The sequence below is a fragment of the Perca fluviatilis genome, chromosome 17, assembly GCF_010015445.1.
Source record: "Perca fluviatilis chromosome 17, GENO_Pfluv_1.0, whole genome shotgun sequence".
NCBI lineage: Eukaryota > Metazoa > Chordata > Actinopteri > Perciformes > Percidae > Perca > Perca fluviatilis.
The window spans coordinates 14,665,671-14,677,999 of record NC_053128.1 but is presented as its reverse complement, the minus strand read 5'-3'; the positions used below and the strand labels follow the sequence as shown (position 1 = coordinate 14,677,999).

At 41.1% G+C, this 12,329-nt stretch overlaps 1 protein-coding gene across 6 annotated transcripts in view; it reads left to right on the top strand.

The window, feature by feature from the left end:
- Positions 1 to 12,329, top strand: part of ank1b (ankyrin 1, erythrocytic b) — a 107,242-nt gene that overhangs the window by 69,260 nt on the left and 25,653 nt on the right. For all 6 annotated transcript variants that reach the window (XM_039779625.1, XM_039779623.1, XM_039779624.1 and 3 more), the window contains exons 4-21: positions 3,138 to 3,236; positions 3,692 to 3,790; positions 4,116 to 4,214; positions 4,406 to 4,591; positions 5,013 to 5,111; positions 5,320 to 5,418; positions 5,623 to 5,721; positions 7,124 to 7,321; positions 7,809 to 7,907; positions 8,397 to 8,495; positions 8,824 to 8,922; positions 9,212 to 9,409; positions 9,582 to 9,680; positions 9,909 to 10,007; positions 10,265 to 10,462; positions 10,553 to 10,651; positions 11,315 to 11,413; positions 11,643 to 11,741. In XM_039779625.1, the coding sequence (XP_039635559.1) occupies positions 3,138 to 3,236; positions 3,692 to 3,790; positions 4,116 to 4,214; positions 4,406 to 4,591; positions 5,013 to 5,111; positions 5,320 to 5,418; positions 5,623 to 5,721; positions 7,124 to 7,321; positions 7,809 to 7,907; positions 8,397 to 8,495; positions 8,824 to 8,922; positions 9,212 to 9,409; positions 9,582 to 9,680; positions 9,909 to 10,007; positions 10,265 to 10,462; positions 10,553 to 10,651; positions 11,315 to 11,413; positions 11,643 to 11,741 (2,166 nt within the window). The remainder of the gene's footprint in view (positions 1 to 3,137; positions 3,237 to 3,691; positions 3,791 to 4,115; positions 4,215 to 4,405; positions 4,592 to 5,012; positions 5,112 to 5,319; positions 5,419 to 5,622; positions 5,722 to 7,123; positions 7,322 to 7,808; positions 7,908 to 8,396; positions 8,496 to 8,823; positions 8,923 to 9,211; positions 9,410 to 9,581; positions 9,681 to 9,908; positions 10,008 to 10,264; positions 10,463 to 10,552; positions 10,652 to 11,314; positions 11,414 to 11,642; positions 11,742 to 12,329) is intronic.

Below are 12,329 nucleotides of genomic sequence, written 5' to 3'. Positions count from 1 at the left end.
AGACAGGCTCCAGTACGTCCACAACTCTGCCGCCAGGGTCCTCACTCACACCAAGACATGGCAGCACATCACCCCAACTCTTATCCTCCTTCACTCGTTCCCAATTAAGTCCTGCATCAAATATAAAATCCTCCTTCTCACCTACAAATCCCTCCATGCCCTGGCTCCACTGTACCTCTCTGACCTCCTCCATCCATACACCCCACCCCGAAACCTGCGGTCCTCAGACGCTGGCCTGCTCTCGATTCCCCACACCAGACTCTGTATCTTTGGAGACAGAGCCTTTAGTGTTGCAGCCCCATCCCTCTGGAACACCCTCCCTGCAGATATTCGAAATGCTACTTCCCTGGACATTTAAAAAAAATCTCCTGAAACACCACTTCTTCACCACAGCCAACAACCTCCCTTAGTATAGCCACTGTAATTCTGTAAAGTGTCCTTGGGTTTCATGAAAGGCGCTATGTAAATAAAAGTTATTATTATTATTATTATAGTCAGTGTATTAGCTACAGTAGCTGGCAGTCGGCACGACCCCAGTTTGGAGAAGCAAGCACGATTACCGACCCAGAAGTTAAGCAATGTACTGCTGTGGACAGGGGAGCATCAAAAACATATTTTAGCTACCTAAAAAACCAATATCAGTTTAAGTGTACGCTATAATAATTTAATTTCACAGCTTTACCTTGCCGTCAGACAGCACTTTCCTTTCCATATAAGTTTCCCCTCTCTCTTTCGGCCTGTTCCCCACTGCAGAAGTTCTTCTGTAGACTCTGGCTCAAACAGGGTTCCTCTTGTCTCCACAGGGAATTGCCTTGTTGCTATCATAATCACTCATTCATCACATATTTGTTTTCTCTTCTATAAACAGCTTAAAGCCTGACCCAAAGAGCTGATCTGCGGTGTAATACAGTTTGTTGCGCTTCTGCGCAAGAATACAGATATGTAGTGCCAAAGGAAAGAGCTGTTTGATGACAAGGTTAAGCTGTGAAAATATTCTAAATATAGCGTACACTTAAACTGATATTGATTTTTTTAAGTGGGCCTTTTTATTAGGTGGCTGAAATAAAATTTTGCGGCTGCCTGTGCTGGCCCCATCAACCGCAGTACATTGCTTAGCTTTTGTGTCGGTACGCTGGTCTGGTTCCCCAAACTCCAAACGTGCTGACCACCATCTACTGTAGATAAGTGACTATGGATAAGTACCTCATACAACCCCACTTTAACATATCCGAACTATCCCTTTAGGGCTGTTGTGGAGTGGGAGTGATGTTTATGAATGAATAGACAAATCATTTTATACACAGACAAAACACTGTCAGTGAGATGGAAGTCTGGGTATTAAGAATGAACTGCCCAACACCCTCAATCTGTGTTGTACTATTGATGCATGCAACACATGCCCCAGAGAGAGACAGAAACCAAAATACAGGAAGATAGATGACTATTGAAATGAAACGAAATGTACATTTTGCACAATTTTCAAAGGTCTGTGTATTATGATTGTAATTAACTAGATAATTACTGTCAATATGATCAACAATAATTGAATTTCATACCCACAACCATGTGATCAATTATATTTCTAAAGGCCCTAAATGTAATTCTCTAATGGGAATTATTTCCCTTCATTCCTTTATGCAGTTTCTTCTTTTTTTCTTCTTCTTTTCTATTATATTGATGGCTTTTTACTGAGGACTGAGGCAAGGACAGAGATGGTATTTTTTATAATTGATTGATGTGATTCTGCCGCAATAGCCTGTCCTTGCTATACCTACCACCCTGCAGGCTCTTGTTGGTGCTCTCTCTCTTCCTCTCTTTCCCTGTATTTATTAAAGGTACCGGTATCTAACTACATACCCTTGTTGTGCCTTTGTCTGTGTATACATAAATGCATATCATTCACATCTAGGTGTTTGTGAAATGGGGTGTTTGAAGGTGTTATTTTTGTGTTAAAAAACTAAACTGAATGTCCAACGTGTGTGCAGCAGACACGCTGTATTTAACAGTGCGTGTAATTGCCACTGATACACTGCGTGTTTCCCGTCACTCTGCGCATGCTCGCAGAGAGACCGTGTTACCCATTTGAATTGAGTGACACCGCAGTATGATGGGAAGCCTGAGCACAGTGTGGATAACTGAGACTCCTGGTGGCCAGATTGGTTACAGCAGGCAGGTTGCAGCTTCAAATGTACTAATACAATATGTAGTCAGCCAGCCAGAGAGACACAGACAGACAGACAATGTTGAGATAAAACTCCTCCATCTCCTCCATACTCATCAGCCTCAGCAGGTTTTTCATTTTGTCAGAACTGAGTCCTCCTGCTGTCGTTGTGTGTTTATCAGTCATTTGTAGAGATACAGTAACTAGATAAGTGATGTTCCGCACAGCTCGGGAAAATTGACATTTGTTGCCATGCTCACAGGGGCATGAGACTGAAGGAATGCAGTGTGTTTCTTCTTCTCATCCTTCCTACATTTCCATCCATAGACTGGTTTCATTTAACACAGCGTGATTACAAACTTGGGAGTTTGACAATGTTCAGTAGCAGGAGTCAAACACATTACAGTCTGGTGGTTTCTCAGACCACTGCACTAATAGCACATTTGGTAATTCTGAAAGGTTGTGAGATACTTTATGTTAATGGATGTGGCCAAGACCATAATGATCAAGGCCAAAGGTGGCCAAGGATGGAAAGAGAATTCTGAGAGATCTTTGCACAGATCTGTTCTTTTAATTGATTTAGGAGGGTAGGATGTGTTTCTTCACGTGTGTGTGTGTGTGTGTGTGTGTGTGTGTGTGTGTGTGTGTGTGTGTGTGTGTGTGTGTGTGTGTGTGTGTGTGTGTGTGTGTGTGTGTGTGTTATTACACTAACTCATAAGACCAAAACTTAACTCATTAAGTTGCCCTGAGAGATGTGGCATCACTTTGTAGTTAATGCTGACTGTGATTATAATAATCCTGATTAGTAACAGGATTATCATACTATTACGAAAGTTTAAGATACGATGTTTAATCAAATGTGCAATAGTTTGTGGCTATGAATTATTAATACTTTAATATGAGTTGGTAAAAATGGTATTCTATATGTTTTACTTTTAACTCTAATGTGACTAAAAGTCTCTTTCTTCTTTCTAAGAATGGTCTCAACGGGTTACACCTGGCCTCTAAAGAAGGGCACGTCAAAATGGTCCTGGAGCTATTGCACTCTGGCATTGAACTGGAAGCCACCACCAAGGTACTTTGTTCTCTCTGTATGCTTACAAAAGCTGTTTAATAAAATCCATTATTCAGTTTGGGTTTTCAGTTTAATACTGAACAGAAAAGGCTGGGGTTTTTATTGAGAGAGTAAATCCTTTGATCTATATATTACCATATAGCATATTATTCAGGATACTTATTTCATCATTGGTTTTGTTATAATGGGCAAAGTGTAGGTGGTTTGCTTCTAAATGGCTTAAATGTAAATATGGACAATGTACCACGTTCATCGTCAAGTTTTTATCTTATATACTGGATCCATACAAAACACAAAAATCATGTTCTTCTGGTTCACTTTAATTTCCCTCTCTCTATTTCGGTGTGTGTGTGTGTGTGTGTGTGTGTGTGTGTGTGTGTGTGTGTGTGTGTGTGTGTGTGTGTGTGTGTGTGTGTGTGTGTGTGTGTGTGTGTGTGTGTGTGTGTGACCTCCAGAAAGGGAACACAGCTCTCCATATCGCAGCGCTGGCAGGGCAGGAGAAAGTGGTGGCTGAGCTTGTCAACTATGGTGCCAACGTTAATGCCCAGTCACATGTGAGTCACTGCAAGCTTTGAGCAAGACAAGAATGTGCCAAGTCTGTGTGTGTGTATGCATGCATGCATTTGTGTATTTCTGCGCTTGCATATGTAACACATTTGCTAAAGAGTTCCATATATTTACATACAGTATCTGTCCTTCTAAAGATAAATACATGTTAATTATTTATTTCTCAGATCAGCTGAATCTCAAATACCTGTGTGTAAGCAGACGTGCGTTGTGTTTTATTGCTGATATCATGTTCTTTAATATGGGTTGAGGCCCATATTATTGTGTGTTTGTGTATATGTAAATTTACATAATATATTTGTGCCCTAACAGAAAGGGTTCAGTCCTCTCTACATGGCAGCACAGGAGAATCACTTAGAGGTGGTCAAGTTCCTGCTCGAGAACGGTGCCAATCAGAGTCTCCCAACTGAGGTACGTGTCTCTTCAAACTGAAAGTTTTCATTGTGAGTTTGCACTAAACAAAAATGCAGCTTTTTTCAGGCAAAGAAAAAATACCTCCCGCTTCTCTTCTCTTCTCCATTCCTTTCTTGTCCTGGCCTCTTTCTGACATCCCTATTTTTTTCTGTCATCCTTTCTCTTTCGCTCTCCTGTCCCTCTCTCAGGATGGCTTCACTCCACTGGCAGTAGCCCTGCAGCAGGGCCATGAAAATGTTGTGGCACTGCTCATCAACTATGGCACCAAGGGCAAGGTCCGCCTCCCTGCACTGCACATCGCCGCACGAAACGACGACACGCGCACTGCCGCAGTGTTGCTACAGAACGACCCTAACGCTGATGTTCTCAGCAAGGTATACACTCACTGAGATTGTGTGTGTTTACTGGTTGTAGTGGTTTACTTAGTGTATTATGACAATATAATTAGCCAGAAAGAACAAGAAAAATACATTGCAAGAGCAGAAACAACACAATTACAATGCAATTTCCTTGAATGAAAAGAAAACTCTACAATCAAATACTGAAGGGAAACGGGCTACAGCTTTCTTAATGCAAATCACTATCGAAAGAAAAATACAATTTATTATGAGAATAATCTTCAAAGCACACTGCTATAAAATATTTTGGGTATTGTCTGACTGTTCTTTCTTACTTTATGTCCCAAACTGTTATTTAATCTGTGTCATGCACATTGTTGTAACCTTGTTTTTTCAAAGGTGATATAAATAGATTGTTTTTATCCTTATTTATACTTTGATTCTCTCTCCTATGTAGACTGGTTTCACACCTCTCCATATTGCAGCCCACTATGAGAATATGAGTGTAGCCCAGCTGCTACTGAACAGAGGAGCCAATGTAAACTTCACCCCCAAGGTCAGTTTATCTCAGCTGTAGGTTCAAAGGAATGATGAATCAAAAATGTAGTTCAAACTTTGTGTGTTGAGAAAATAGCCCTATACATTTATTTTTTCAATAGATCAGCTTTCATTATACTTTTGTCTTGTCATATTTTAAAGCAATCCAGAGACTTGATGCAATGATTACAAATGTTGATGATTAATACATGCCCCTGCTTTTCTAGAATGGCATCACACCCCTTCATATAGCCTCCAGGAGGGGCAATGTGATGATGGTCAGACTACTGCTAGACAGAGGAGCACAGATTGATGCCACAACTAAGGTAGTGTACTATTAACTGTAAGCTAGTGTGTTCCACTCAGCTCTGGCATTTTGTCATGTATGCATGCTTAACGCCTTCCCGATATCTATTTCCTCCATCTGTCTTACTCCCTGCTGATTTGCTCATTTCTGTCTCTTATGTCGTTTAGCACCTTTCCAATTACTCTTCCGGCCTCTCTCTTTTTTTTTACTCGTTTCTTTGTAGGACGAGCTGACTCCTCTCCACTGTGCAGCCAGGAATGGTCATGTTCGCATCATTGAGCTTCTGTTGGAACACGGTGCTCCCATCCAGGCTAAAACCAAGGTAGAGGAATTTAATGTAATACTGCAACCGCTGTGGTTGTCTTTAAAGCTCCATTGTGTACATTTTTGTGTAATTACTTCCACCCACTAATCAAAATATTCTCGTACACGTAGAATCTGCCATTTACAATCATTCAGAATACATTCGAGCGAGTCGCTCGAATGACGGCCGCCATGTTGCGCCTCCATCTTTAAAATACATTAGCCAAAGAGGGACATACCTCCGCCTTTCACGCTTTTACACTCAGTGGCACCGTGACGAATGCCAGGGAGGGGGAGAAGATTACTCGCGACTGCCGGCAGTTTAAAAGCCTGTTGAAGATGGAGTATCACGCCTATTCTTTAGGACATGTAACGGAGTCGCCAAGGAAGTTAAAAAGAGAATTTGTCTAGGATACTTTTCCTTGCGTCAATGATGAAAAAGGATTGTCTACCTTGTAACAGAAACGTAATCATATGTGTTGTGATTTCCCTGGCAGACAACTCACGTAATGGAGTTGTAACACAGACTAGCTACAGCTAGAACAGCTGCGTGTAAATGATGGAGATACTAAGAGCTAATTTCGGTTTCATTGACATTGTTCATACTGCTCAGAGAAGTCTATTAAAAACACAAACCTCTGTTACTTCTCTCCTATGCTGTAAATATTGCCTTACACTATTAATCTAGTACAATATACAGAATAACGATAGCACTGATACTTTACTAACATTAGCTTGCATATGTTTGGGAACCTGATATCTGATGTTAGCAATGAAATGGTACCAAAATAATGTAAAACTACTATTACACTAGAAGGAACACTCACAGACGAAGTCGTACTTGTTGGAATAATACGGCCACCGTAGGAGTTAAATGGGAGGGGCTAGAAAGTAATATTCGGTTGGTTGTCATATACAATTTCACTGCTAGATGGGAGAAATTCTTACACAATGTAGCTTTAAGAAATGACTATGCTTTGGAGCTCTGTAATCAGCATTGGTCATTAGGGTTTACTGTTCAGTACTAATTTTGACTTTGTGAATCTCAGTCTTACTACTGACTGAGATTCCATGTTTTATGACTAATGATGTCCCCAAGGCCTATAAAGGCCTATCAGCATATAAACCAGCTTGCTAGAAACTTATATGCTTTCCTCTGACTTTGGCTAATACATTTAGCTAAAACTAAGATTGGTCTGTTTAACGAATGTTCATACTACTAGCAGATAGTATTGCCACAAGATTCCTTGCCAGTTTTATCATCTGCCAGTAATTTAGCACCGTGCGTTGAATATATCCCCTCTAAGGACTCATACTGAGCATTCTTGAACACAAGAAAACAGCATGATACACCCACTTTTCTTTTTTCTCTCCTTAACTTTTCCCACCTCTGTCTGTGTCCCATTCTGTCCCTCCTACAGAATGGTCTGTCCCCCATCCACATGGCAGCTCAGGGGGATCACATGGACTGTGTCAGGCAGCTACTGCAGTACAACGCTGAGATTGATGATATCACGCTGGACCATTTAACACCTCTTCATGTAGCAGCCCACTGTGGTCATCATCGGATGGCCAAAGTCCTACTAGACAAGGGGGCCAAAGCCAATGCACGAGCTCTGGTAGGTTTGTTGTTGAATGTTAGTTTTCTTGTTTAGTTTAGATGACTTTGAAATATAATAGGGGTACAATCAATCAAGATGGTCATAGTGACTGTCTTATGTCTATTGTGATCTTCCGGTTGAGAGGAGGTAAATGTAGCAATGATTTCTTAATTTACTTGTATAGGTATAATTTGTGTATCTATTGATATATATTTGCCAATATTGTGTCCATGTGGCTCAGAACTTCAACAGAAGTTCATACAGGGTTCAGGTGTATATATATATATATAACCGAAGACATGCAAAAGCTTAAAAGCAAAATCTAATCTTTAACGCTCATACTAGTGTTTCAGTCTGCATTCCTTAAGCAGAGCACCACATCAGACAAATCACCATTACCGGAGGGAGACAACCGTGATATTAAAGTAATTCTGTAAAATTCTGGATCAAAAGGCATAAAGTGACTCTGGCTTCAGGACTTGAACTGTTTTATCTGTGTTTCCAGAATGGCTTCACACCTCTCCATATCGCCTGCAAGAAGAACCACATGCGGTCCATGGACCTGCTGCTTAAGCACTCTGCTTCCCTGGAAGCTGTTACAGAGGTGAGACGATGTGACCACCCGGGACAGAGGCTGAAATTGATCAATTACTCACTCTTCTGGCGTGAAGAAAAGTTTTCACCCAAGCGGCATTCATAAAGCATTCTTTGTCTTTTGTAACAAACATGTTTGCATTTTATTTCTTTATTTTCTTGTTACATGCACATTTAAGTTCATGGTAGAACGTGTGTAGCTTGGACAGGAATACATTTTCACAAAGATATAGCCCCCGTCTAATGTCAGTGTCATTCATCTTAAAGTTTCAAAACTGGCTATTTTTTGATTGTTAATAATTCATGTTGGATATTAATTAATAATGTATTAATATTGTCCTTTGCTGTCCAAACAGCTCAAGTCTACATTCACACTAATCCATTTATGCCAGTCAGTCAGATGTGGTTTATAGACTAGGATGTCACCTGACTTTTCTGTAATGCTTTGATATTGAGCTTTGGCGACCTTCTCTGTCTGTGTCTGTGTTTGTGTGTGCAGTCTGGTCTCACTCCTCTTCATGTAGCTGCATTCATGGGCCATCTGAACATAGTGAAGAACCTGCTCCAGAGAGGGGCTTCACCTAATGCTTCCAATGTGGTATGAACTCCTTTTAACCCCAAAACTTTTAGTCTTTCTTAATTCATCTTTTCTTTTAAATCACTGTCCGACATTGCCAGTCCAGTGAATTGATATTTTATTCATTTTTAAGAGAGAATGTATTCCACGCTGAATTCAATAATTAATTACCTGAGAAGATTAATTTCGTAGGTCAAACATGCAACAATTAGCCATAGATGGATTATGTCTCTTTTTTCGCCAGCACAGAAAGCCATAGCTATTAAAAAGAATATTGCTGGAAGAGCATGAATTGTTTCTAACTATTATGTCATGTGAGTGACCGGTTGTCTGTATTCATCTACAACAGAAAGTGGAGACTCCCCTCCACATGGCCTCCAGAGCAGGACACTGTGAAGTTGCTCAGTTCCTGCTGCAGAACGCAGCACAAGTGGATGCCAGGGCTAAGGTACCAGCCATATTGTCTTAATATAGTCATCAAAACCATAAACAAACTTTATGTTTGTACTGTATGCATCTGTGGCTGCCATTCAGTATTTCTCGAGGCGATCATTGCTGCCTTTTAAACTACAGGAAAAGTTTCATAAGGCCCACCTCAAGTACATAATGAAATTAGCATACATGAGTGGTAGAATGGTTTGGATGTCTGGCTAGTAGTGTGACTTCATTCCTCACTACTTAATGATATCCGTTTCCCCGTTTAAATCATAGATTGACCTCTTTCTCCTTGTGTCCAGGATGACCAGACACCACTACACTGTGCGGCCCGCATGGGCCACAAGGAGCTTGTCAAGACGCTCCTTGAGCACAAGGCCAGCCCTGACTCGGCTACAACTGCGGGCCACACACCGTTACACATATCTGCACGTGAAGGACATGTCCACACTATTCGAATCTTATTGGATGCTGGGGCACAGCAGATCAAGATGACAAAGGTAGAGAAAAGAATGGTTTAATATGCATGAATGCTCAATTCCTGCAAGAAGAGTAGAGCCTCAACTGAGCTGGTCTGCATTAAGCACTACACTAGTAAAGGCAAACCTGTTTTTATTCCAAGAGCAGTGGGTATAATATACAATAATGACAAGCATGTTTCCTTTTGAGCAGAAAGGCTTCACTCCCCTCCATGTGGCCTCTAAATATGGGAAGGTGGACGTGGCTGAGCTCCTTCTGGAGAGAGGGGCCAATCCTAATGCGGCTGGGAAGGTGAGACAATCTGTGCTCCCTGCAGTACACAATAAAGTACTCTTTACACGCCTGTTAAAAGCAAATCAGCCTGAATATATGACCCCGTAGAGATGATTTGGGATATCAGCTGAGTTATAGATTATCGTGGTACGTGTTTCATATATACATGTTTTGTGTGTGTGCGTGTGTGCGTGTGTGTGCGTGTCTATGGGTTTATATATGTGTACATGGTTATGTGTTTAACAGAACGGTCTGACACCCCTTCATGTGGCTGTCCATCACAACAACCTGGATGTTGTTAGACTCCTGGTCAGCAAGGGAGGATCTGCACACAGCACTGCCCGAGTAAGATGCTCACATATGTGTGTGCACATACTCACACAGGCAGGCCAACACAGCATGCCATTGCTGACACACATTCTATAAACAGGTCAAATGAGTGTGTGGTACTTAAACATACAGTAACTTACATGACAGCCTTTGTACACCGAAGCACTCTCTTATGACAGATTTCAAGTTGGAATCTAAAATTAGACATTAAAAGCTATTAAAAGTGATTCCCACTCTTGTGTGTGTCTGTGTGTCCTTGTTTCTCGCTATAGAACGGATACACAGCCCTGCACATAGCGGCCAAGCAGAACCAAATAGAGGTGGCCAGTTGTCTGCTGCAGAATGGGGCAACACCCAATTCCGAGTCCCTCCAAGGCATCACGCCCCTACACCTGGCTTCTCAGGAGGGGCGGCCCGACATGGTGGCCCTGCTCATCTCCAAACAGGCCAACGTTAATCTGGGAAACAAGGTAAATATAAGAATTGATAAACACGTATCAATCCCAGAGAGTGAAAGTTGATTGACGGTCCTTTCCTTGTCCATCCTTCCTGTCTGTTAGAATGGGTTGACCCCTATGCATCTTGTGGCTCAGGAAGGTCATGTGGGAATTGCTGACACGTTGGTCAAACAGGGAGCTTCCGTTTACGCTGCCTCACGGGTACGTTGCACTGCCTCCTCTGGTACACACTGAGATGAGTTAAATTATGACACTGAATCGACTTATTCCACTTTGGGAATAACTCTTGGAAACAGTGCCATAATGTAGTCAGCAGGACCGTCAAAAATTAGCCTGAATGGCCCAGAGCTACAGTATGTTGTAACAGTCGTTGGGCTTTTCTGTTGTTGACAATTTTCATATATTATTCATCAGAGTTTTAGGTTTTCCATGCGGCTTGCTTAAAAATTCTTTGTCCATCTGCGAATGAAGAAGTGGATAGTGGATTTAATTTCTCTTTTAAACAAATTAATGAAAATCTATAAATATTTAATTAACAGCACAAAGTCACACTAGTTCATCAGTATTTAAGACGTAAAAAATGTAGATACAATCAAATATCTTAAAAATGATAAAAATGGATTTTCTAAAACTAAGAGATTAAATGATTGTCTTTTAAATGACTGCATACTCATTTCTCATAATGTGTAATGTTTGCTGCCTTTTTACAATTTTGCACGCTCATGTTTATTTACAAATGTTTACACAAGGCCTCTTTATAGACATGAAGAGGCATTAATGAAGCTACTGAACAGCAGCCAACTCTCTTTCTCTCTCTCTGTCTCTCTCTCTCTCTCTCTCTCTCTATCTATCTCCTTGTCTCAGATGGGCTACACACCCCTTCATGTGGCCTGTCACTATGGCAACATCAAGATGGTGAAGTTCCTCCTGCAGCAGCAGGCTCATGTGAATAGCAAGACAAGGGTAAACGACCTTTATCTCACTTAATGAGAGAACGTAATCTATATGACTTATACTTCCTACTGTATGTTCCTAATGACTGGCTGTGGGTTTTTTTCTGTTAGACGTCACCTGTAAAGCTTTATTCAAACACTGTTTAACCGCCAGCGATTGCATGCCAGAATCCTAGAAGGAAAATACTTAATCTCAGTTTCTTCTTTTGTCTGACCGTATCCTCTCTTCTTTTCTCCAGATTGGCTACACCCCTCTGCACCAGGCAGCTCAGCAGGGCCATACTGATATTGTCACCCTGTTGTTAAAACACGGAGCCCAGCCCAATGAGATTACTTCAGTGAGTTCACCTTTTAGGAATACCTTATTCTATTAAAATCTTCCCCTCGACACTGGTCATTCCCTCTGTACCTGCACACTGATTTCTCTGGGCAAACATAAACATGCATCCTATAGATAATGTGAAAGCAGATAAGGAAAGGACTCTTTGTGTGTGGACCGTAGCTGCTACCAGGGGACTACAGATGAAAAATAGCCATTTGGCTAATTCTGGCTTTTTTAACCATGTTTGTTCATGTGTTTTATGAAATTGCACTGTCCCCTTCTAAATAAACCAATAAATCAAATCAAACCTTAGTGGCAGAGAATGGGGATCCAAATAAAGATCAAAGACATGTCTCTTGAGATGATACTGAAGGATACTTCCTGGCCTCTCCTATCATACCTGTTATGTAACATGATTTAAATTGCATGGCATACATTCATTTATTTAAAAAAGATACACTATTCACAGTTCAAGTTACTGGTTAACTGTTTTTTCTACCAGAAATTGAGCCATCAGCCAAGGTCCTAGTAGGGTGCACAGGGGCAGGGCTCCATTCATATGAACACCATGCTAACACAGATTTGACAAAATGTCCTTTTGCCT